General features: G+C 41.3%; 1 protein-coding gene across 2 annotated transcripts in view; it reads right to left on the bottom strand.

The window, feature by feature from the left end:
- Positions 1-1,034: 1,034 nt before the first annotated feature.
- The window catches only part of USP40 (ubiquitin specific peptidase 40), a 40,503-nt gene continuing 18,958 nt past the window's right edge, over positions 1,035-22,579 (bottom strand). For both annotated transcript variants that reach the window (XM_069860645.1, XM_069860646.1), the window contains 19 exons: positions 22,357-22,441; positions 21,067-21,137; positions 19,635-19,954; positions 18,567-18,693; positions 17,756-17,813; positions 17,037-17,090; positions 15,396-15,484; positions 14,658-14,744; positions 13,835-13,871; positions 12,133-12,197; positions 10,948-11,022; positions 9,245-9,371; positions 8,066-8,160; positions 6,723-6,841; positions 6,146-6,211; positions 5,703-5,913; positions 5,469-5,564; positions 4,256-4,350; positions 1,035-3,846 (listed from right to left, as the gene is read on the bottom strand). In XM_069860645.1, coding sequence (XP_069716746.1) covers positions 3,747-3,846; positions 4,256-4,350; positions 5,469-5,564; positions 5,703-5,913; positions 6,146-6,211; positions 6,723-6,841; positions 8,066-8,160; positions 9,245-9,371; positions 10,948-11,022; positions 12,133-12,197; positions 13,835-13,871; positions 14,658-14,744; positions 15,396-15,484; positions 17,037-17,090; positions 17,756-17,813; positions 18,567-18,693; positions 19,635-19,954; positions 21,067-21,137; positions 22,357-22,441 — 1,977 coding nt within the window. In that variant the 3' untranslated portion in view covers positions 1,035-3,746. The remainder of the gene's footprint in view (positions 3,847-4,255; positions 4,351-5,468; positions 5,565-5,702; positions 5,914-6,145; positions 6,212-6,722; positions 6,842-8,065; positions 8,161-9,244; positions 9,372-10,947; positions 11,023-12,132; positions 12,198-13,834; positions 13,872-14,657; positions 14,745-15,395; positions 15,485-17,036; positions 17,091-17,755; positions 17,814-18,566; positions 18,694-19,634; positions 19,955-21,066; positions 21,138-22,356; positions 22,442-22,579) is intronic.

The following is a 22,579-nucleotide window of genomic DNA, read 5'->3' as shown; positions in this document are numbered from 1 at the left end:
GGTGTAGTTAAAGTTTATGGGAAAGATTTGTAGTGCAGGAATTCATAGATTTATTAACCACAAAGCTGATACTCTCTTAGCAAGAAGCCCACAAATGAGAAAATCAATGCTCTTACAAGGTATCAAACAAGAGCAGAAGCAGTGGGGCTTGCAAACTTCATTCAATAAGCATGGCTGATGGGCCTCCACTGCCCAGAGGCAACACAGCTTTCACAGACCTTCACCATTATCAGATTTCTTGACCAATTCACTCCTGACCAAGGGTCAGCCAGAAAACAAAAAAACAACAGCTTCGCTGTTTGCTTTCTAGCCACTGTCACAAGGGCTGGGAGCTCACACCGCTTGGTCTCTAAACTTGCTCACTAACTCAGCCTGGCACTGTTGCCTCTAGAGGTGGTAACCTCAATCTCCAGGCCCTGCCGTATTGAACTCCTAAATTACAGGCAATACCAGAAGTATCAACAAAATCCCAAAGCTGCTGTTATCCACGTTGGAGGCCTCTACTGGCTCTCCGTTCCTTCAACACAGGAATCAGCCAGCAAGTCCCAAGCCCCTGGAGTTTCTCCAGAGCGCAGCCCACAGACTCTGCACCACTGCTGTTCCATCTCAGGACTGTACCCACAACATCCTTCAAAACACAACAGCTTGCTCAGGAGCTGTTAAAGTGAGTGAGGACTTGGCTTTAAAAATGGGTCACCTCCTCCTGCTGTCATCACTTAAGGAAACTGGAATGAGGGATGAGGAAAAGGAAAACACACAATAGTAGTGTCCCCAGAGCTGACCCTTTGCTCTTTTCCAAGGACTCCACGGAGAGCAGACTCAGAAGAAAACTGTTCCCTAGCAATTCATGTTTCTCACTGTGTGCTGAGACACTGTGCTCCAGATGACTTACATAGCTGTGTCAATTTTTGAACTGGATGATCTTCGAGATCTTTTCCGACCTTAACAATTCCATGGTTGTGCCCTGTCCAATATCAGACACCAATTCATGCCATTGCCAACCCATGTATCTGTCAGACACACACAGATAGAAGTGACATATAGAAATGACTTTTTATTTTGTGAAGAACACTTGAAATATAAAGATGAAAGCTTTTTCAGGCTTTGGAATAACAACCGTCATAAACCCTGGAATCACAAAAACTCCATTTTAAAAAGGTGTTCCCTCTTCCCACCCCCATTTTTAAGGAACTCTCTCATTGTGGAATGACCCACAAGAGTCCTAAAGAGAAAATAATGCGTTCTGAGCCAACATTGGAAACAATCCAAGACTGGTTCAGTGGAGGCGCTGCTACATGACACTTGAACAAAGGCACATACTAAACCCCATGTCAGTACCTGGAATCCATACTTAAATTTCTCCAAACATCATGTTTTCCAGAAGAGACCAGAGTTAAAGGTAAATGGGAAGGCTGAGCACAGCCCAGCAAGGACGCAGAGGAATTCAAGTGACAGCAAAGTAAGTGTGATACGATGGAACAATCTGCAAACGCAAACGTTTCTTGCTTACCTTCGTAACCAGCACGTACAATCACCTCTGTAAACCCTAGCTCACAAGAACACTTGTTGATATGGAAGAAGGCGACAGAAAATAAGATCGGAAAGCAAATCAGCTGCCCTCACCTCAGTCAGAGAATCTGTCCATACACTAGGATTTCAAGTTCAATAAAGCCTACCACAGCTGGAACAGCAGGGAAATTAAACACCCCCTTCTGGGATGAATCAACCTAAGAAATCACTTAAGACCCTGCTGAACTTCAGAGATATGCAAAGAAATCAATACCAATCAAATGCTTCAAGGTGCTTTTGACAACTTCTTTTGCCAAAGGCTGAGAGGGTCCATTTTTATCTTGGAATACCAGAGTATTGTTAACCTATAAAAGGCAAATGAGAAATCTTCTCAAAGTAGCCAAAAATTTAGTAATCTGCTGTACTGGCATCTTCTACACAGACATGGAACTGGATAAACGCTTACAGCAGCCCCCAAGTGCCTTGTATTTTGTCCTCTCATTGTCACAGATTTAATTAACAATACTCCTGGCTATGTGCAAGACCTACTGCGGAACAATTGCTTTGCTCACATCAGAACAGGTTTCCAGGCATTTGTGCAGCTCACCAAGGCTTCGCAGTGGGTGTGACAGCAGAATTCACTTCCACAAGTTCCCAGCCACCAAAGGCAAATCTGTTCAATGACACCTGCACGCGGCTGCCACACAGAAATGCTTGCGTTTTATCTTCCACCACTCCATTTTTACCTTAGCATTCAAAACATGTTTAGAACGTGATTATAAACAATTCACTCCATTAATAGTTTGGGTTAATTTGTCAGTGCTAGTTGTGGTCAAAGAAAACTCTGAACTGGATGGGAAATTAAGTTATGAACAGTCACATACAGCAGGGAAAAATACAATTTAAATATTCTAAGTGTCAGAAAAGTTTTGATAAAGATGCTGAAACGTCTACTTCAAATAAACCACAGCCTTAGGGGTAAGAAAAACAGCGTCTCTCATCAGGCAGTTACAAGAATTCTCAATCTTGAGATCTAAGCTCACAAGCATGGGGTAAACATTTTACTTAAGAACCTTTGATAGGAGTTCTGCTGGTAGCCAGCAACATCCATCCCCTTCCATCGTGGAGGATGTAAATCAGCTTTGTGACACCAAGAGAAGCTCAAATTGCACCAGGGGAGGTTCAGATTAGGCATTAAGAAAAATTTCTTCACCAAAAGGCTTCTCAGGCACTGGAAGGGGCTGCCTAGGGAGGTGGTGGAGTCACCATCCCTGGAGGTGTTTGAAAGACAGGTCGATGAAGTGCTCTGAAGGGATATGGTTTAGTAGTGGACGGGTACAGCTGGCTGGACCAAATGATCTCAAACATCTTTTCCAACCAAACAATTCTATGATGTTTTCTTAATTGTAACAAAGAATATTAAAAGAATTGAAAAGATAAGAGATGAAGGAAAATCCTCTGAATAACAGTAACGAAAATAAACACAAGCCTTTTTCCTGAGTACAATAAACCCACTTACGACCAAACATCAGATCAGCTCATTTCTTCCATCCCTTCTGTTTGTTAATGAAGGCTACGGACAACAAAAAAGCCCCAGCAACTATAAAAATAGGTTATCGCACTGTTGTTCTATACCACAAAAGGTCTTCTGGTTTAAGAGCATGACAGGTTCCAAACTTGCTCTTTTCTGAGCCAATTTAGCACACTTTGTCAAGTGATTTCCAAATTTCCTTCATTCCTGAAATCTGACTCCTACAGACTTTATAAAAACCTATAGGTTTCTATATTGAGACAGAAGCAAACTCTGGCATCACCTGTAACTTCAGTGATCAGAGGTGGAAAAAAATTGTAAAGAAAGATACTTATGACTGCATTAAAACCCCAGCAAACTCTGTAGTGATGGTGCAAGACGTCAGCATCTGATCAAAACCCAAAAGCATTTAGGGTGATTACAAAACAGTCACCAAAAGGCTATACAATATATTAATCCATTTTCTCATGGATAAAGTGCATTTACCTAGCCTGAGAATAAGTACCACACTGATAAAGGGACGCTAAAGCACTTCCCCATGAGAGATTAGAAGAAAAATCAGAGTTATCCTGAATCCTAAATCCAGTTTGTCTCGGTGATTCTTGAAGACACTTTGGGAAAGCCCCCCTTGCTGGTCCAGTTGAGGTACTCCACTCCAACTCAGTACATCGGTAGCATGGGCTGGTCAACACCTTGTCTGCAGGTGCTATCTGAAAACACCCACGTTGATAGAAAGAGCCACTTCTGGTTTACGGTGCTTAATATTCAGCTTCTCCTCGTGGTCCTGTAAGCGTTCAGCTTGCCGACTGTTAAAAAAAATCAAGATGCTCAATATCAGTGTTGAGCCTTTGCCCCCGCACAGCACAAGCTTGACCCCCATTCCCACTAAGCCTGAAGAATCACACTGCAAGCTCCCCACTTATAACCTGTGCAGGACCAGCACAGCCAAGGAGTTCACTTTTTGTCTCCAGAAGCAGGTACAAACCTCGCACTGTTGCAAGAGAAAGAAACCTGAGGCTCAGCATTGGAGCAAGGCGCTTACAGCCAGGAGTTTGAATTACCCGAGTACTTCCTTTAGTACTACTGGAATCATGTGCTCTGCAAGCACCCAGCTAACACCGTCCCCCACAATGATCCAGGCATCAAGCAAATCTGAAAAGCAGCAAAGAACAGTTTGTGTATTTCTAAAGAAAACTAAATGGAAATACTCAATACCTTTTCTTTTTTTCTAAGGCAAGCTGCCTTTGTTTCTCTTTTCCAATGTCATCTCTCACTGTGCTGAAGTCCTTAGTATCATCAAAGAGAAGATTCTGTTGGGGAAAAGGATGAAAATTACAACCTCAAACTGTTTCCCACATGTTGGTCGGTTTACACAATTAATTCTCAGAGCATTCCCTCCAGTTAGTTTTGCAGCAATTAATGCCAGGTTAACTAAGTGGCAAAGACTCAAAAAGGCAAAAACTTTTGAGACTCCTCTGTTTACTTTTGTATTTAATAGTGAATTCACCTTCTCAACAGATTTATCTTGATTTCCTAAAGCATCAGGAGAAGATCATCCAGTTTTGTCAACTGCTTTTAAACCCAGCCAGTGTCTTCTCTCAAATCTCTCCTAAACACGCCTTATTCTACTACAGGGCTTACAATGCTGCTGTGTGATTCTTTTTATAAATAAGGAAATAATCGGTAAACAATGCTTTAGAAAATGTAATAGGCTCAAATTTACAATATGATTTTTAAAGGGCTTTGATTTTGCTCCAAATAGGGAAGAAAACAGTCAAAAAAACAAGGAAAAAAAATCCACTTCCTTCTGGACAGCATTCAAGCAGAGCAGAAAGTGGCCGAGAGCTGCACAAGAGCCTTGAAGCTGTTGCCCTCTAGTGCCAGTTCCAAGGTACAAGGGGAAAAGAATGAAATAGAATCGTTTTGTTGGAAAAGACCTTTGAGATAGAGTTCAATCATACCTGTCCACTACTAAACCACATCCCTGGGCACCTCATCTACCTGGCTTTTAAAAACCTCCAGGGATGGGGACTCAACCACCTCCCTGGGCAGTCTGTTCCAGTGCCCGATAACCCTTTTGGTGAATAAATCTCTCGTGATGTCTAATCTGAATCTCCTCTGGTGCAATTTGAACTTAAGGCCATTTCCTCTTGTCCTGTCGCCTATTAGTTGGGAGAGGAGACCAGCATCTGCCTCACTACAACTTCCATCAGGTTTACTATGAAGAAGAGGAGAAGAAGAAGAAGAAGAAAAAGCACCAGCAGCAACAAGCTTCCTACCCATACGATGGAATGGTCCAGATCTGCATGCCAGAACCTTCCCAGAGCTGGTAGCAGGGTGCAGGAAAACCAGGAAAAAACCAAGATACTGCAAAGGGGACAGTGCCCAAACCTCATCCTTTTGCAACAATTAAGCCCAAATTAATTACCTTCACCCCAATGATATCTCCATCTTTCAGGTGGTAAGGCGCTGACTGTAAACTCTCCTGTTTTTTCTTCCTTTTCCTCTTTGAAATTTGCTGCGTCTGAATAAAATCAAAGCAGATTAATGCACATGGTGGATTTCAATAATCTACTTAAGTATGCCTGCCCAAGAACTTTAGCACAAACCAACACATGCTTCACTCGGAGCAATGGTTGGGTTCTGTCACCCTGGCTCTTACCCAGCTAGATATTGGCAGCCACTCGAATCTTTCAGGGAAGTATTTGGCTATCTCAATTTTATCTACAGGGAGACAATAGTGAGAAGCCACTCGTTGCCTCAGTGCGCAGGCTGTGCACTCCTTGGAAATATCCCACACCAGATCCATGGAGTCATAGTAGTCCCTCTCCCCTGGTTTGCCCATCTGGACTCGAAGCAGCAGCTCATGGGGGCTGGCATCAGCAAGAGAAAACAGATCATTCTTGTGAATCATGCTTTCAGAATCCAGGATTCCCAGTTTTCACTCCCTGCTGCCCTCCCTTATTTTCGTTTGTAGAAAATAAAAATAAGCTCTGGAAGTATTCTCATCTGTAATCCTGACACAGACAGTTCTCAAGTTAAAAGCTGCTCAATCGAGTCTCATCTCAAATGAACTGCTATAAGAAATAAATCTTGAGATCTTACCCCAAATGCTCTTCTTTTTGCAAAGGTTCTATGCAGATTTCCACTCTGGTACCCAGCTTATAGTCACTGAAAACAAAAATATTATATACATTCCCAATCATGCATTCTAAATTCCTGAGTAGAAAAATCCCCCCATTTTGGTCAAGTAGATCTGTGCTTTTCTGGAATACAAAGCAAGAGGCCATAGGAACAAAAATGGAAAACTCAGAGTAGTACAAAAATTGTATATGAAAACACTTGAAATAAAGCTTAGCAGCATAAGCACAGCAAGACCTACATCCCTGGAGGTATTTAAAGATGAGTAGATAAGGAGCTCAGAGATATGGTTTAGTAGTGGTCAGGTACAGTTGGACTCAATGAGCTTAAAGGTCTTTTCCAACCAAATGATTCTATGATTTATGCTCAAATCTTGCCTGTACACAACTCTCGAGTTAAAAAATGTGGTCGGCAAAAAATTGAAGTAGCTAGGAATGAGCTTTCTGTTGACACTTAACTGCGTTCATTTGTTTCCCACCAATCCGTCCCTCAACCCAGTCACCAGTCAGCCTGTTGCAACGCTTAATATTCAGAAACCTACTTGAGCTGCTGCTTGTTGTTCCGTAAGAGCCTGCCTAGGCGCTTACTGTCCACTGTCCATGCTCTGAGAAAGGAGGGCAGTGGGACAATCTGCTCCGCGCAGCATGATAAGGTCATAGCCTGGAAAAAGAAGCACAGTCTCAATTTTAGCAGCCAGTCTCCTTGGAATAAAAAAACCCACTTGATTAATTCTCAATGCAATACTGAAGCAATCAGAAATAGGACAAGGTACTTAGATTTATTCCATGCCAGCTGTTGCCTGTGACTTACAGGTAGTGGCTAGGACTGACATACACCCATTTTCAACCTCAAAGCAAGCTGGACTTCACTCCCTCCCAACATTTCTCAACTTAGCTTATGTTTCAGAAGTACCGAGTTCCCTTTTTTAACCAAAAATCGTACAGCTGGGTGAGAATGAGGCTGACAGAATCATTATCCCAATCTCTAGCCAGGTGCTGTGTAAGCTCCCTTAAGCCCTTATCGAGGACCCAACACTCTTCCCATGCTAAGAAAATTCTCCTTGTTCACAAGATGCAAATGGTCAGTTTTTTACAGGAGTGGTTTGTCAGAGAATGAAACTGAAGTTGTGCCCAAAAGAATAACCATTGATATGGATCAGAACCAGAATCCCTTCCCCAGGCAGTTTAAGCAGAACAACCAAGCAGCTAAACAAAGAACCTTATGACAGGATTGGTTTATGTCTTTTTGTGGATTTGGGTGGGGTTTTTTGGTTGAGATTTTTGGGTTTTGTTTTGTATTGATTTCTTTTTTTTGTTTGATTTAGTGTATTAAAATCATATTTAAGGTTAAAAAAAGCATAAAAAGCCCCCTTAGTTTCTGGCTAAAGAAACTAAGCTATACCTCTCCAAGTGATACGTGTGACCTTCTGTGCATCCAAAGCAATTCTTTATTCATTAGATTCAACATACAAAAAAAAAAGAAAAAAATAAGAAAAAAGATGCAGAAAACTAATACAGAAACGATGTTGAAATGGAAAGTGTGGCTTTTAAGGAAGTGCTCATATGTGTGTGCTTCTCATGAAGAATTTGTACATTGTGAAATAAAGATAGGGCTGCAAGGCGAAGTTCCAGATGGAGTGCAACGAGGCTTTTGCAGATCGGGACACACGACAGGTAGAATGGCAACTGCAGGGGACGCACTAAGGAAGTCTCTGAGCTACATGCTCCAACTGCCTTTTGGTACTTACCCCTGAACATGGCATATAAGCAAATGCCATATCAGAACATACTGGAGACAAGGGAAAAGGAAATAAAAAATAGGTATTAATACAGCTCAATTAATCACAGTGTTGCTGTACAATTCCAGTAGAGGAGAACATCTAACCTGCATCTTCAGGTCTTCCAGAGAAGCGTCTCCTGCTATTTCTACACTGCCAGCGTAAGAAAGATCCATGTCTGCGTGGCTGTATCCTGCTGAATCTTTAGGTGGAGGGGAGAGGAAGAAAGCAACAACAGAAGAGTCAACATGACTTTCTTTATTGTCCTAAGTAATAACAGTCACTACAAGGTGAGATAAGGTAAGGTACTACAAGGTGAGGTACTTAAGAGAAGGGGTCTGACCTCCACTTCTTTTGAGGGCAGTTCAAGAATCATAATACACTGTTGATACAACACATTCTGTTAGCTGCTAGACTGGAAGAGTTCCAACTGATCCTACACAGCAAATTTTGAAACTAAGGCCAGGTATCCACATGTGCAAACAGTCTTAATTATCGGCCAGGACTCTGAAACATAAGAGTATGCTGCGAGGAAAGTTAAATCTCCTCTTACCTACACTACTGAAATCAGGAGACAAAGCAAAATGCAGCAATTACGTCTGACAGAAAAGGAGAAGAACACCAAGAAACCTTCTAACAGAAGAGGGGTCCTGCTCTGCACCACAAAGGAAGAGTATTTATCCTGTAGAAAGGCAAATCAATTTGTTTCCCATTTTTCCATTCACAGTTGTCCCCACTTCATTTATTTCTTCCTTCTCAACCCTCAACCTGATTTTTCTACCCTAGCTGGTTTTATAGTTGGATTTGACCATTAGAAGAACAAACACAGGTGAAAATACTGTATGTAATGTCTTTTATTGTCTCTTATTCAATGTAAGATTTACAACAACATCACCTGAAGTGAATTAAATGTGATATTATCAGTCTGGCACTTGAGGCCAACCCCCTGCATGCTCATTGAATTTATGCTTTACAACATAGCCACTGCCTTCAGGTATGGAGAAGTCACTTTACTTACCGACAAGGAAAAAGTCCCCTGCTTCAGAATTTAGCAGAGGGCTTACCCTTGACCAAATACAGCTAAGAAACATCATAACAGTACCATTCAGCATTTGTGGCCTTGGGGAAAACTGCATCTGTCTCCTAGCCCGATCCTTTCACCACAACCTTGCTGAAACTTGTACAGTCACTCATAGATTTCAGAGGGATTTTAAGGCTTTGAATTAAAGCTTTGGGTTTGACTCCAAGCTCTCCGTGCAGTCCTGTCAAAAACTGATCAAACTCACCTTCTGCAGGAGACACCTGCAAAGCATCCATCTTGCAAATCATGTCATTCACTTGGTCTTGTGCATTCTCTCCACGTTTCATATAACCTGAAGTCCTGAACCACCAGATGGGGATTTTCAGGAAACCCTGAAAAGCGAGCATAAAGTACCAGGTACTTCACATGTTTCAGTGCAGACAAAGAAAAATTCCACTTTTGTCTCAGGAAGAAGGAAAAGACTTGTTCAAACCTGAGCTTTTGTAAAGGCAATGACATCCACCTAAGATCACACAACATCAACTCTCACTTCCTACCTTTACAAGGATAAAAGCAAAACATCCAGTCTAACAATCCCACCCTGGCTCTGCTGTCAGTGCAGCTGACAATACAGATGCAACAGCACGACCCTGTTGTCTGAAGATCTGGACACGAATAAGGCCCTGCCAGAGGAAGCTGGGTTTATCTAAGCAGCAATGCTGCTCTGCCGCTTCAGAAACTCCAGATTTTCTTACCTGCTCTGCATGCTCAGGAAGGGAAACCAGGCCAATACCTCTCTCTGCTTTCAGAGCAGGAGAGGCTGGCCTGCTTGCTTTCTGCTGCAGCTCTAGTCCACTATATATATATAGTCTGTCCACTGATTTTTGCACTGTCTTTTAACCAGCTTACAATGCTCTGTACTTCAGGGACAGAACAAGGGTGCAGACTGATGTTTTTCCATGCCTCTTGTATTTGCTCATTAAAGACAACAACCGTGCTTGTTTCCCTCCTTCCCCTTCACAGCCACAGCTGGGTCACAGGCTGAATGTGCCAGAGTGTGAATTCAGCCACTTTTATGAGATTTTTACCTACGCAGGGCAAAAATCTGAGCTCTATGTGATCCATACAGGGGGTAAAAGTTGGATCCTTTCTGAGCAATATTTGTGAAGAACTCCAAAATTTGCTGGATAAACTGGGAACTTCTAACACCATAATGCCTTTGCACAAAAGCTACAGCATGAGAACCACAGAAGCACCATCTACATGACAACACAAGTTCAGAGGGACAGGGTTGATGGGAATGCATACAGGCATACCTCATCTGCCAAGCTGGAGCAGGATTTAGCTAGTCCTATAACATGCTGACAGGAATCATCAATACTGGCGGCCTCCCATAATTCCCTCTAAAACCAACCCCAGAAGATCTTTCTTAACAACATGCAACAGCTCAAGCCTGTCCCAGGATCTGATTGATGTTATTTTCAAAGGTATTCACTAGCATCACACCAGGACCACAGCCCCAAGAATGCCAGGCCCTCTCCCAAGGGGCAGGGATAGGAAAGAAGGGCCCATGCAATGGGTGATTCTTTAGGGAGCGCTGGGAGACCTCACAGGGCAGCTGTGCCTCCCTTCCCCACTCGTGGGATGTCTGGATGCTTCACCCTGTTTCAACCACTATCAGACATGGGGACTGCACAATAAGCAGAGAGCAAAAGAACCTGCAACAGGCAAACTTTTTACTACAGAAGTTGAAAGAATAATAAATACAGACAGACTAAGAACGTTATAAGCATTGATTTAGATCAAAAAAAGCTGTAAAACCTGAAAGAGCATTATTCAGTACTGCCGAACAGTTTTTTCAATGGAAGTATTTTTACAATAAGCAAGAGAGAAGAAGGAAACAGTTATCACATTCAAGTCTCCAGACACTGTCAACCAACTAAGGAACACAATTTGTCTCGTTTTTACCTTTGGTGGAAGCTTTCCTTCAGTTACAACCAAAGTATCTCCTCTGCAAACGTTAAGCTCCTTCAGAGTGGCGTTCTGTGGGAAGAGAAGGCCCAGCACATTATGAGGCTACACATTCTGGTGCTTTGTTTCCTAAAGTACCCATTGTGCTTGTTCTGGTTTGAGCCAAAGACAGATCAATTTTCTAATTTCAGCTCAGTCTCGTCTAAGCAGCTCATTTTCTGAAAGCTAACTGCATGTTTTTCCTCTAGCAGCAACAACACGGGGCAGTGGGATGCAGAATTGCCACTGATTACACTTATTCCTATAGAAACCGAGGCCATCCTCGAGCTGACAGAGTAAGTCAAAGACAAAATAGGGTCACACCTGCCGGGGGGGTGGAGGCAGACAGGACAGGTAACCCCAAAGTGACCAACAGAGCATCCCATCCCATATACATCACACAGTGTAAAACTGAGAAATTTCAAGTATTAATCCCTCCTCTTTGGTGGCCAACGTCAAGTGAGGATCTCATCTGCCTGTTTGCCTGATCCTGGATCCATGCATTCCTGAATCCAGTTCCTGATCCCAGCTCCCTCCTATCAGTAACCTTCTTCCCTGTGCCTCCTTTGCAGCATTTGTGGTGACACTGAGGGGTGGTGGAGCAATTTTGTGTATTTGTATATATTTCACTATTTTCCTATTAATAATATTTTCTCCACTATTATTATTTCATTAAAGCCATTTTAGTTTCCAACTTGCATATCTCTTCCTCTCATTTCCCCTTCCCTGAGGGAAGGGAATTGGGAGCCCAACCGCTCAGTTTTAGCTGCCAAAATCAGTTGGACTGGGGCTAAAGCATGACAGGAGTTTTAAGCCACTCATGTAAAAGGTCCAAGGTGTTTTGCTTTTCCAAAGAGCAATGAAATATCCAATTAACATCCACCATTTGGAGAGAGCTTTGCAGCAGCACAGTAATCCTGTTCCCTAAAAATAAGGGGCAGATGCACAAGATTTACTTTTTAACCACAGCTATCCCAATACTGACTTCCTAAGGCCCTGTGAAAATAAAACACTATGTTCTAACGTAGCACACATCAAAACACTGTGTTTGTTTTAATGCAGCTCTCTCCAGGGAAAGTCTCTACAGAAATATGGAGTCAATATGCTAAGGCACAACTCAAGTCAAAAATAGGATCATCTTACTTCTGGACTTAACGCTTCCCCTGCTTCATAGCACCAGTCAATCCTTCTCAAATGCCAGTTGTCACCTACCAAAACACAAACACACAGATATGGAAAATTATTCAGCCAAGAATGCTGTTTCAAAAAACATCACAGAACTATAAATGTTAAGGAGCTCTTTGGCTTGGCTTTTGTTTGCTTTTCAAACACAACTCTGACAAACTGAATGAAATGCCACCTCCATGTCTTTCCCGAGACCCAGAAACACTCTGCTGTTTGGAAATGGTCTTCTCTTACTCATACAAACATCTCTCCCTCTCCTACCCAAATAATTTCCCAGGTTTAAGACGAAAGCAAAGGAACTGAGTTGACAACACTGGGGAAAACAAAGCACTGCAGAAGAAAGAGAATTAAAATGTTGAGAAGGGAAAGTCTGGAAATCTTTGGGTATGAATTGATGGTGAAATTCCCATGTCAATACCCCATTTAAATCAAACAGGCTCATTGAAATGAAAACTACACCATAAGGAAAAATTGGTTTTCCTCCTCAGCTGTCTACAAGGAATCTACACTACAGACAAAAACAAAGATAATACTACAACACCTTGAGTTTAGCACCTATATATAAAGCACACCAGGCACAGAAGGAACAAATATAACAACCAATATGAATGATGAAAATGCACTTTATTCTTTGCAAGGTACAAAATTTGACTGTCTTAACTAGAAAAACCCAAGCCCAGAAGGAATCTCATGACTAAATTCAGGGGCTTGGGCCTTTTCAAACAGCAAGAACATAAAAATCCACTGAAGTCTGACATTTCGGTGAATGTGAGCAGCCAGATCAAATCTCTACACAAAGCTGAATTTAATTTTTAAAAAATGACAATATAAAATAAAGTAATAAAACTAGAATCATTGTATCTTGGCATTAAGCCTATATGACTGAGAAATGAAAAAGGTTACATTTATATTTGAGACACTACTAACTACTTCAGCTCATAAATACAGGTACACAAGAGCACAGTATTTACTTTCATTTGGGGCCCTCAGAGAATATGCTGGCAGGAACGTCCTTTGGGTGGGTTTTGGAGACTGGGAGGGCTGAATTCGCAGCCCTCACTCCAATGTAACACAAATTCAGTATTCAATGAATGTTTAGAAGACAAGCTGGAAAATAACATCACTGCAAGTCTCTTTCCTCCTTCCTTCCCATCCGGATCAAGAGATGTCCAGCTAGGAAATTCATGTGTGATGCTAATGCTGTTTGTATCTCTTGCTTAATCCTCTCCTAATGAGAGCTGCTATCACTCAGATTCCCAAATAATGACCAAACTGTGACCTCACTTTGGATAACCTGTTTTTGCAAAGTGTCCAAAAGTTACATTTTACAGTTAATCTCATGCAGTGCTTCCTACTACGATAGCAAATCTTGTCGAAGCAGCCAAACGCCTCCACCTGCATCCAAATAAATAGCCTAGGAAACGTGAATTTTGCTGTGTTTTGATTAAATAGAATGCTTGAAACTGGTTTTCAAGAGTGACCACAACACCAGGTTTTATGACTGCAAGTTTATACTTCTTTCTTCTCCCCTCCTCACGTTAGAATGACACACAGATCATTGTAACGAGCTCATGACTAGGCTTTAGGGTAAGAAGAGCTGCCTTAGAAATCTGGAAATCCCTTTTAAAACCCCATTAAATAATAATATAATGCAACTAACCTGATAATCCAGATTTTTCCAGCATTAAATTTAGACACTGAAAAAAGAAACATTCGATGAGACTTGTCTCAGTACATGGGCTAGGAAATACAGTTTTCAGCAGATGTACACTAGAATCTTCTAAAAAAGACCCAAGTGATTGATTCTTTGTCAGTTTCTAAACCAAATATAATTACATAGACATGGTGGATCTGAACTACATGTTAAACCCTTCAAGAATGAGATTTGTTTTCAGGTATTTTAACAGCTTGTAAAAGCTGACACAGCCAATGTAGTAAATTTCTTGCCTAAAACCAATCTGCACTGTCAGTTTATCACTTTACTTCAACAAATTCTGTCCCAGAGTTTGAAAATGCAGCATTAGGAAATCAAGCCTGCAAACCAAACGCTATCCAGCCACTCTCACAGACACTGGCACTCTGTGCCAGAAGACTGGATGGGAGGTGCGGGGAACTGCTTCCTTTGCTCTGTGTACACGTTCCTTCTGACTCTTCTCGCTTCAGTTCTGTGCATTCAGAGTCTGACACACGACAAGAGAACCGTGCCAGTTCTGCCAAGACCGTGTGTTGTTCTGAGGTGTTAAAAAGCAGTGGTCAGCCAGGCATGAAGCAGTTGGACTATGTTCATACTCAGGAAAAAGCAAGGATATCCCTTTGCTACTCGTAGAAAAATTAAGGCTTTCTTCCCCACTAACTTTTCAGAGCTGAAATGCTTCCTTTGCCTCAGTGTCTCCTGGTGAGCTGAAGTGACAATTGGGATAAAGCAAAAGTTCTCCAGCAGCACATGACCCATGTGTGAAACTTTTCAAAGCAGACTCACTCACCTCTATGACAGAGGCAGTCTCTTCCACAACAATCTCCATCTCAGGGCTTGCGTTTTGGTCACTTCCAACCATAAAATATAGGAAAAGCTAAAAAGCAAAAGCATGAGCTATCAGAACACATGTTTAACTATGGAAATACTGTGAAATAATACTGCCTAATGCACACAGACAGCAGCTACTGCAAAAGCCTGCCAGCAGTTAAACAGCACTGGAACTACTCAGGGTTTAAAGCAAACAATCTAAGCAGGACAGAGAAGCACAACCAATTCAGTTACAGCCATCAGCAGATGTTCATTAACCACCTGCACATCTACTTAGCCTGCTGCAAATGAGAGAGAAAACCTGCTAGCACTCTGATCTTTAAAAATAGACAACTATTTTTTCTTTTGCATATTTACAGCTTGTAGATATCAAGAACATCATCTCCTTTTTCTTACCTTATGCTCCTTACAAAAGCATACACACAAGAGTACACAAATCTAACAGTCCAATGATAACGATTTACCATTACTCATATGAGCTATATTAACTGGTCATGTATATGCTCTTGGCCTTTTACAACCAAGATAAATGGTGTGAGCCTTCATGCTGATATTTGCAATTCTCACTATCACCAAGCACTTTTCCTATGCCATTTACAACCATTCTAAGAGCAAACAAAGGACATTGTGAAATACTGGCAAATGTGACCAGCATAAAAGCAGCACGAAGCTCTTTCCAATCACAGCACTACTATACCTGAGTGGAAGTTGGAGCTTTCCCGTGACACAGCCCTAGCAAGCTTCCCATTTTCAGTTCTGCTTCCTTGACAGTATAATCCTCAGGCACTTCAGGAAGGACAAAACCACAGAGAATATCACAAGCTGCTGCTTCCTGAAAATATCCATTCTATTTTGCAGCTCTTTAGAGTAAGACAAATACATTCAGTGACATTTAGAGAACTTCATTTCCACTGTGGTGACATTAGACCTGTAAAAACATCCTACAACTGCAGCAAAGCCACATTTGCACGTGGGGTGACAGAAGAATTCAGGTTGCAAGGGACCTTTGTCTGGTCCAAACCTCTGCTCAAAGCAGAACCAGCTCTGAAGTCTGATCAGTTCACTCTGGGCTTCTTCCAGTCAAGCTCTGAATACCTCCAGGGATACCCCACAGCCTCGCAAGTCTCCCTGTCTATTGTTTGACCACTCTCAATGTGAACTCCCTTTACCCCCCCTCACCATACCAGCTGGAATTTCCCTTAATGAAGTTTGTCTGCTGCTTTCTGCATGATGCTTTCTGCATGCATCTCTCAGAAGAAGCTGGCTCCAACTTCTCTATAGATCCATGATAAAGAGTTAAAGATGGCAACTACCCCATACCCACTATGCCAAGACTCTTCTTCAGGCTGATAAATCCCTTTTTCCCTACTATCTCATACATTCCAGCTCCTAGACCATCCTGGACTGGCTTGAGTTCGTAAGGGCTTTTTTCTTATGCTGGGGAGGTCCCAAAATGGACACAATACTCCAGATGTTGTCTGACGAGCATTGAGGGGAGGGGAATTAATCTCTCCTTGGCTTCCTGGCTGTGTTTTACTAATATATTAGCAAACCAGCAAAGTCACAGAAAACATTTCCCAGTGAGCACAAAGCTGATCCACTCAGTTTCTCACCACTATTGGCCCAACAACAGGAAGAGCAATGTTGGGAATGTTCTGCTGAGCACTGGTCACCAGGAGCACTGTTAGAGCAGGCTACGGCACGAACACGTGCCTCCACTCTTATGGAACCATGAAACCACACGTTTTCAGTGTGCTTCATGGACCAGACACAAGCTGTCTTCTTACAATAAAGAGGAACTCAACAGTGCTTCCTCCATCACTATAGGACTCAGGTTTGCTGCTCAAGCTGTTCTGAAATCCAACTTTGTACATTAATACTCCAACAAACACATTCAGTCAATTTTGCTTCAGGAAACAGAAGTTAGAAAGACACAGAACTACGAATGTTTCCTGGAATTCTAGAAAGGTGCTCTATAATGTATTAAATATGATTCAAAATAGATCATTTAGAGACTTTTCAATTCATGAAATAAGTATGGGAAGCAGAACTTTCTGCTAATTCCCACAGTCCTGAAGCACATGGCCAGTGGTCAACAAACAATGCCAGGCATGCTAATCAGTTTTACTCAATATGAATGCAAGTAGGAACACCAAGCTCAACATTTAAGTTTAACTGCTAGTTTTGTATTGGTACTGTTAATAAACAATAAAACTGGAAAAGAAAGCCACATAACTGCTTTGGTTAAGCCTGGAAATTGAGGGTACTTTTCCCACCAGGAAGCTCAAAGTCTCCCCACTGAGGTTCTAACAGAATGAGGACTTACAAACAAACTTACCTGGAGAAAGAAGTTTCCCACTTCCACTAACTGGTCTGAGACAGCTGTCGTTCACTGTAACAAAAAGAGATAGAGAATTGTATTATGGAATTCAAAGAAGAAGAAATTTGTCTCAAAGTTTAGACAGATAACACATTTAAGATCAATGAAAACAACATGTTTCCTTAGAGGCCTCCCTCTGCAGGTACTACATCAAAAGTACAATTGGAAAGAGATTCCTAGAGATTGAGAAGAATCTTAGCTTTTGTCCTTTCAGTGCATGAGCACTTTCTCTTTGAAGCCAGCAGTTAGCCACAATCAGTAAAATACCCTAAAACTAAGTGCTTCAAAAAGTAAAGGTATAAACAAAAGCTTTAAAGAAAGAAAACTGGAGTGTCTTAAAGAAAGGAATGAGGTAAAAGAAAAATTCTCCTTCAATTCTCCATGTAAGACTTCGGTAAGATGAGATGTTTATTCCTATTCAAATAGCTTCTGAAAAATAAGATCTTCATAAACTGTATTTTAATCAAGACTTAGACTGATTTCTTTTTCAGTTAGGAAAAATAATAATTTTATTCAAATTTAAATGAATTTTAAGTCCTTTGCACCCTTCTTTCTTCCTCCAAAACCTCCTAGCAGCGATGGATTTGCTATTTTGAAAAGACTGGTGCAAAAAGCAGAAAGCCAGCCAGTGAGTTCTAAGAGTCTCAGATCTAAAAGTAAAGCAGTCGAACACTTACCTAGCTCCTCCTCCAGCCGAAGCTCACGTATCGCTTTCATTTTGATATCTGACATCACCTAAAGGAAAGCAATATTAACACCTCTCATACAGAATGCTGGTAATACATCTGCTGTTAGCAGTCCAGAAAAGGCTGCCTTCACTTGAAATGCATCCTAGTTATGTACTTTTCCTGTTAATACCATCCACAGCTGAGGAAACACTTCCTAGGCTTTACCATATATATAATTATCAAATATATATATAATAAATAAACATAATAAATCATAACGCATTTATGGAAGTGTTCTTTAATCGGTATTCCAAAGAAAATAAATTGGTATTTATTTTTGTGATTTATCAAAAGACTAGTATTTCACAAACAGTAATTTAGTGAGCAAAACTAACTAGTGCTTCTGATTTTCTGCAATAGGGAATAATTTAAAAGGCAGAAAAGGCACCAGAGAAGCCCATCCCTCGGGGAAAACCAGCATTTTTATCTATCCTATGTTGAAAGCAAGAAATAGTACACTCCTCTTCTTTTGGCTTTTGTTTACTGACGCAGCCTCACCAAACATACAGCTACAGGATGTTGGTTGTTTTGCACCAAAACACAGTAACGCCGGCTGCACTGGTTTAAGTTACCAGCATTACAGCCTTATTAGGCAGCAGTCACAGTACTCCAGCAGCACTGTGAGCTGCACAGTATTTTCAGCACAGCAAAACTTCAGTCCTGAGGACAAATCTACTGCTCACTAATCAGCCCAAGTGGATGGGCTAAGCTTTTCGGTGAAACAGCCTATACTACATTCCTGCACAAACCACCTCCTTACTGTTTCAATAGTGGCAGTAATTTTAACGTGTTTCTCTTCATCTCCCGTTCTGCAGAAGTCTTTCACTTGGAGCCAGCTGATGTCATATGTGAAAGCAGTCAAATTGCCACTTGACACATTCACAAAGCTGTAGAAACAAGCAGTACAGATGGTCAAAGAAAGAAAAACTGCACATTGTCTGGGCTAGATTGCTAAATACCAAAGCTCTAAAACCAATAATGTGATTAATAGTGATGGCACGTCAAACAGCAAGAGTTAGAGGCCTCGGGGAGCATCCAGGCAGCTCTGGGCTGGATACTGAGTGAACAAGTAAAATCTGCCTTGATAATGAGTTGTCAAATGGACTGGAGCTTCTGAAGGCACTTCACAGTCTAAGTTACTTTATCAGGCTGGATTAAAGTCTTCTGGAAAAATATGGCAAAAGCACACCTAAGTATAACTAAAACTTAAGACTTTCTCTGTTTCTGCTAAGTGTGTGTAACCCACAGAAACAGTTCTTGGTGAGGAACTCTGACTACTTGATTTCAACTAATTTTTTCATTATCATTCCAATTTGGAAGTCAGAATTTCTGCAACAAGCACACCCACGTGTCTCTGAAAACAGGAACCCAACCCCACATATAATGGGAAATTAAATGAGACGAAAAAAATTGCCTTGCCCGTGGCAACTTCAGCTTCAACTGCAAGATTCAGCAGAGCTGCCTAATCTTCTCATATCAGTCTGTTCTCTCATCCCACCAAGCCCCTTTGAGAACCACACAAAGCAATCCTCAGAAATTCAGTTTATGTCAAAGATGTGCCAGCAGACTGGGCACAAGTTGCTCTCGTTAGTTTTTTCCCCTTTACAAGTGGAAGTCAAAGGATGCAACTGCATCTGCACTTCAAGAGCAAAGAAACAGCTAATAGTTGATAAGTATCTGAGCCCTAGAATTTAAGGTAATCTTGAATTAGTAAGTTCAAGGTGACAATTTATTAAAAAAATATATATAGTGCTAGCACAATTCTAACTGAATAGATTAGGTCAAAATTGCTTTTTTGTTTAATTACAGTTGATATCAAAACAGTTACCTCTGGTCATGGCTGTCTAAGATTAGTATAGAGCATCCATCCGTCAGACCAACACTTTTGACTGTTTCCTTCATATCTTCTTCAAGAAAAACTTCCCAGTTCTTGGCTTCTTTATCTGGACCCGAGCCATTCTTCAAGATGATTCCTCCTGATGGTGCTAAGGCTCTGTGCAGATCACCCAGTTTAGTGCTGCAGGAAAAGACGTGCTGCGATTCCGTGAAATGCTGACCCTTCCCTCCTTCATTATACTCTGCTAAACGAAGGACATTTATGACCACAGGTTCATGCTCAGGACCTGTCATCACCTTGGTACCACCAACCTGGAAAGTAAGGAATGCAAGACTGATGCAGTGGTGGTCAATAAAATGCAGAAGAGACTGGACAGCAATAAATGACAACAATAAAATTATTGAGGTGAAAAGATGGACATCCTGCCCTCATTAGAAATAATCACTTTTGACCAAATGTCTACTGAACAAAAGACTGGAGTAACTTATAAGTGTTGGGAAGAGGATGCATAAAGCTAAGGTCCTTTCCAAGTCTGGAGCTACATAACACTAACTGGGAAATGAGTGGACGCTTGGTCTCCATCAGATTAAGAGCAGAGGAATACACCCCATCAGGATATTATTAGAGAACTATCCAAAAGTGTGACTGAGGCAGATTGAGAGAGTTAGATTTAAAATCTGGCCTTTCTGATACTCAGCCTAGGCCAAGAATACGGTTCCTTTACAAAGGCAATTAGATCATGCAGCAAGCCTGAGACCATACCAAAAGCACAACCAAGACAAGAACAGCTCTGTTAGTAGATGTTTTCTTTTAGTTTTGGAGGTGCTTTTTGATAAATGCGAAAGAAAATATACGCTTTTACAACAAAAAAAGAATCTTTTAAAAGTAATTTTATTCCACTTACGGCGATGGAATAAAATGCTGCGTTACTTAACCACTGAGGCAAGCACTTGGAAGTTAAGCAGAAGCCTTACTATTAACAGGAAGATGGAACACTATAAAGGGAGCACATTATTGCAGGAACACCGTACACTTTGTAGTCATCGACAGGTCCGATTTTATATGTGAAATGATTCACTACAGGGCATAAGTTATTGTAATCATATTGCTATGAATCAATCTCCTTCCAGGAGGAACCAAATGTTTTCAGAACAAACTGCAACACGGCCAGCACTAGCTGCCTACAGGCATTTATCAACTTGACTGTATTGCATTCTGCATAGCTTAATTCTATGAAGTTTCATCAAACACTGCTCTGTACATCACTGACAAGCTGTGAAATCTGAGATGAGGCTGGAGTGGTGTCCCAAAGCCAGCGTTGAGATGTCAGCACACATCTGCAGAACATATCAACACTCCCAAAACCACAGACTAGACCTTATCTCTTCAGAACTAATGAGTAGAGAGAGATTGGTTCTTTTACCTCTTTCCCATTCCACACAAAGATGTCTGCTCCATCAGCCAGACCAACGCCATCCAGTGTCAGCTCGTCTCCTAAAAAGGAGCAAAGCATTAAGTTCTTCCCCCTCTGGCAAAACAGACAAGCTGGGAGTTGGTAAACTGACATATGCTGGCACATTCTACTGTGGCTCAAACGTACCATTAGAAATGCTGCTTTTGCAGGGGATAAGTCAGGGTTCATTCAGGTAGCAAGAGCAACACAAATGGGGTCACACCCCTACAGCACTCTCGCTGAGTGCACAGGGCTGCAGCACAAAGGTGTCAATTCAATTTCCCTTGCAAACTGAGACTCAAGTTAGCATGAAGTGCTCAGGGACATGGTTTAAGAGTGGACAGGTACAGTTGGACTCAGTCTCAAAGGTCTTTTCTAATCTAGTGATTTGATGATTCAGCAAAACTACCTGGTCGAGATTATCCACGGGATATTTAATAGAATCAATAGATATAAAATAAAGAGGTTAGATTTAATAAATAAGCTGCATACTGTACATTCCAAGCTCATTCTTTGAAATACTAATGCCCACACTGCCATTTCTTTTATCCTCCTAGTAGCCAGATACAGGCTTTTTAAAAGTCATTGTCACTTAAAGAACTGCACTAGCGTGTAGAAGAATATTTACAGCAGCCATGAGTGCCTCTATTTTGATGTCAACATCACAGAAAGCTGGGTTACGTTCTGGTAGAATCCCTCATTTTCTGAAACAGACCAAAAAGACTATAAAATTTAAAAATGGCTGAACAGGCTTTTGAAGACTAACACCTAAAACTGTGTGAGAATACAAAGCTGGAGACAAAACTCATGCTTTTAATGTACTCTTTACTTTATGTAAGCACATTCCTTACAAATTCCTACTTCAGCTTAGGTCTAACTTACATTTTTCTTTAATGTCACTCAGGCTCCTCTCTTCTATCCTCTCCTCTACCTACTAGGTAAGTAACTATGAAAGCAAACATTCATAAGCAAATCAAAGTCAAGATACAGACTGATATTTTTGTAAGCAAATGTGTTTAACTTGCATAATGTCTGCAGCCTTAGTGCACTTCACAACAAAAACTATACAGAAAAGTCTCAAACACCTTAATTCCACTAATATGAGTATCCTAGATAACAGCAGTGGACTTGCACTTAAGTTTGAGCTTGAAGACTGCTCAGTAATACACATCTCCAATATATTTTTCATATGAAGTCCATGATGTCTGCAGTAAATGCAACATATAAATAACACAGAAGCCTCATATGTAGTAGCCTTACCATCAAGTATCTGGTAAAGATGCAGTCCTGCTGGTAAAGGCTTAGCAATACTGAGAATCATGTCTCCTTCCCAAGATTCCAACATCTAATTGGGAAGAAAAATCAATAGATAGGTAGATGGATAAACACAACAGCAAGCAATAACTTCCATCACTCAAAATTACAACTTTGTTGAAAGCTGTTCCAGTCTGGCTACCAAGCTCCCTGTGACACTGAACAGGTC

The sequence above is a fragment of the Phaenicophaeus curvirostris genome, chromosome 7 (genome assembly GCF_032191515.1).
Source record: "Phaenicophaeus curvirostris isolate KB17595 chromosome 7, BPBGC_Pcur_1.0, whole genome shotgun sequence".
Taxonomy (NCBI): domain Eukaryota; kingdom Metazoa; phylum Chordata; class Aves; order Cuculiformes; family Cuculidae; genus Phaenicophaeus; species Phaenicophaeus curvirostris.
This window is presented reverse-complemented; position numbering and strand designations above follow the sequence as displayed.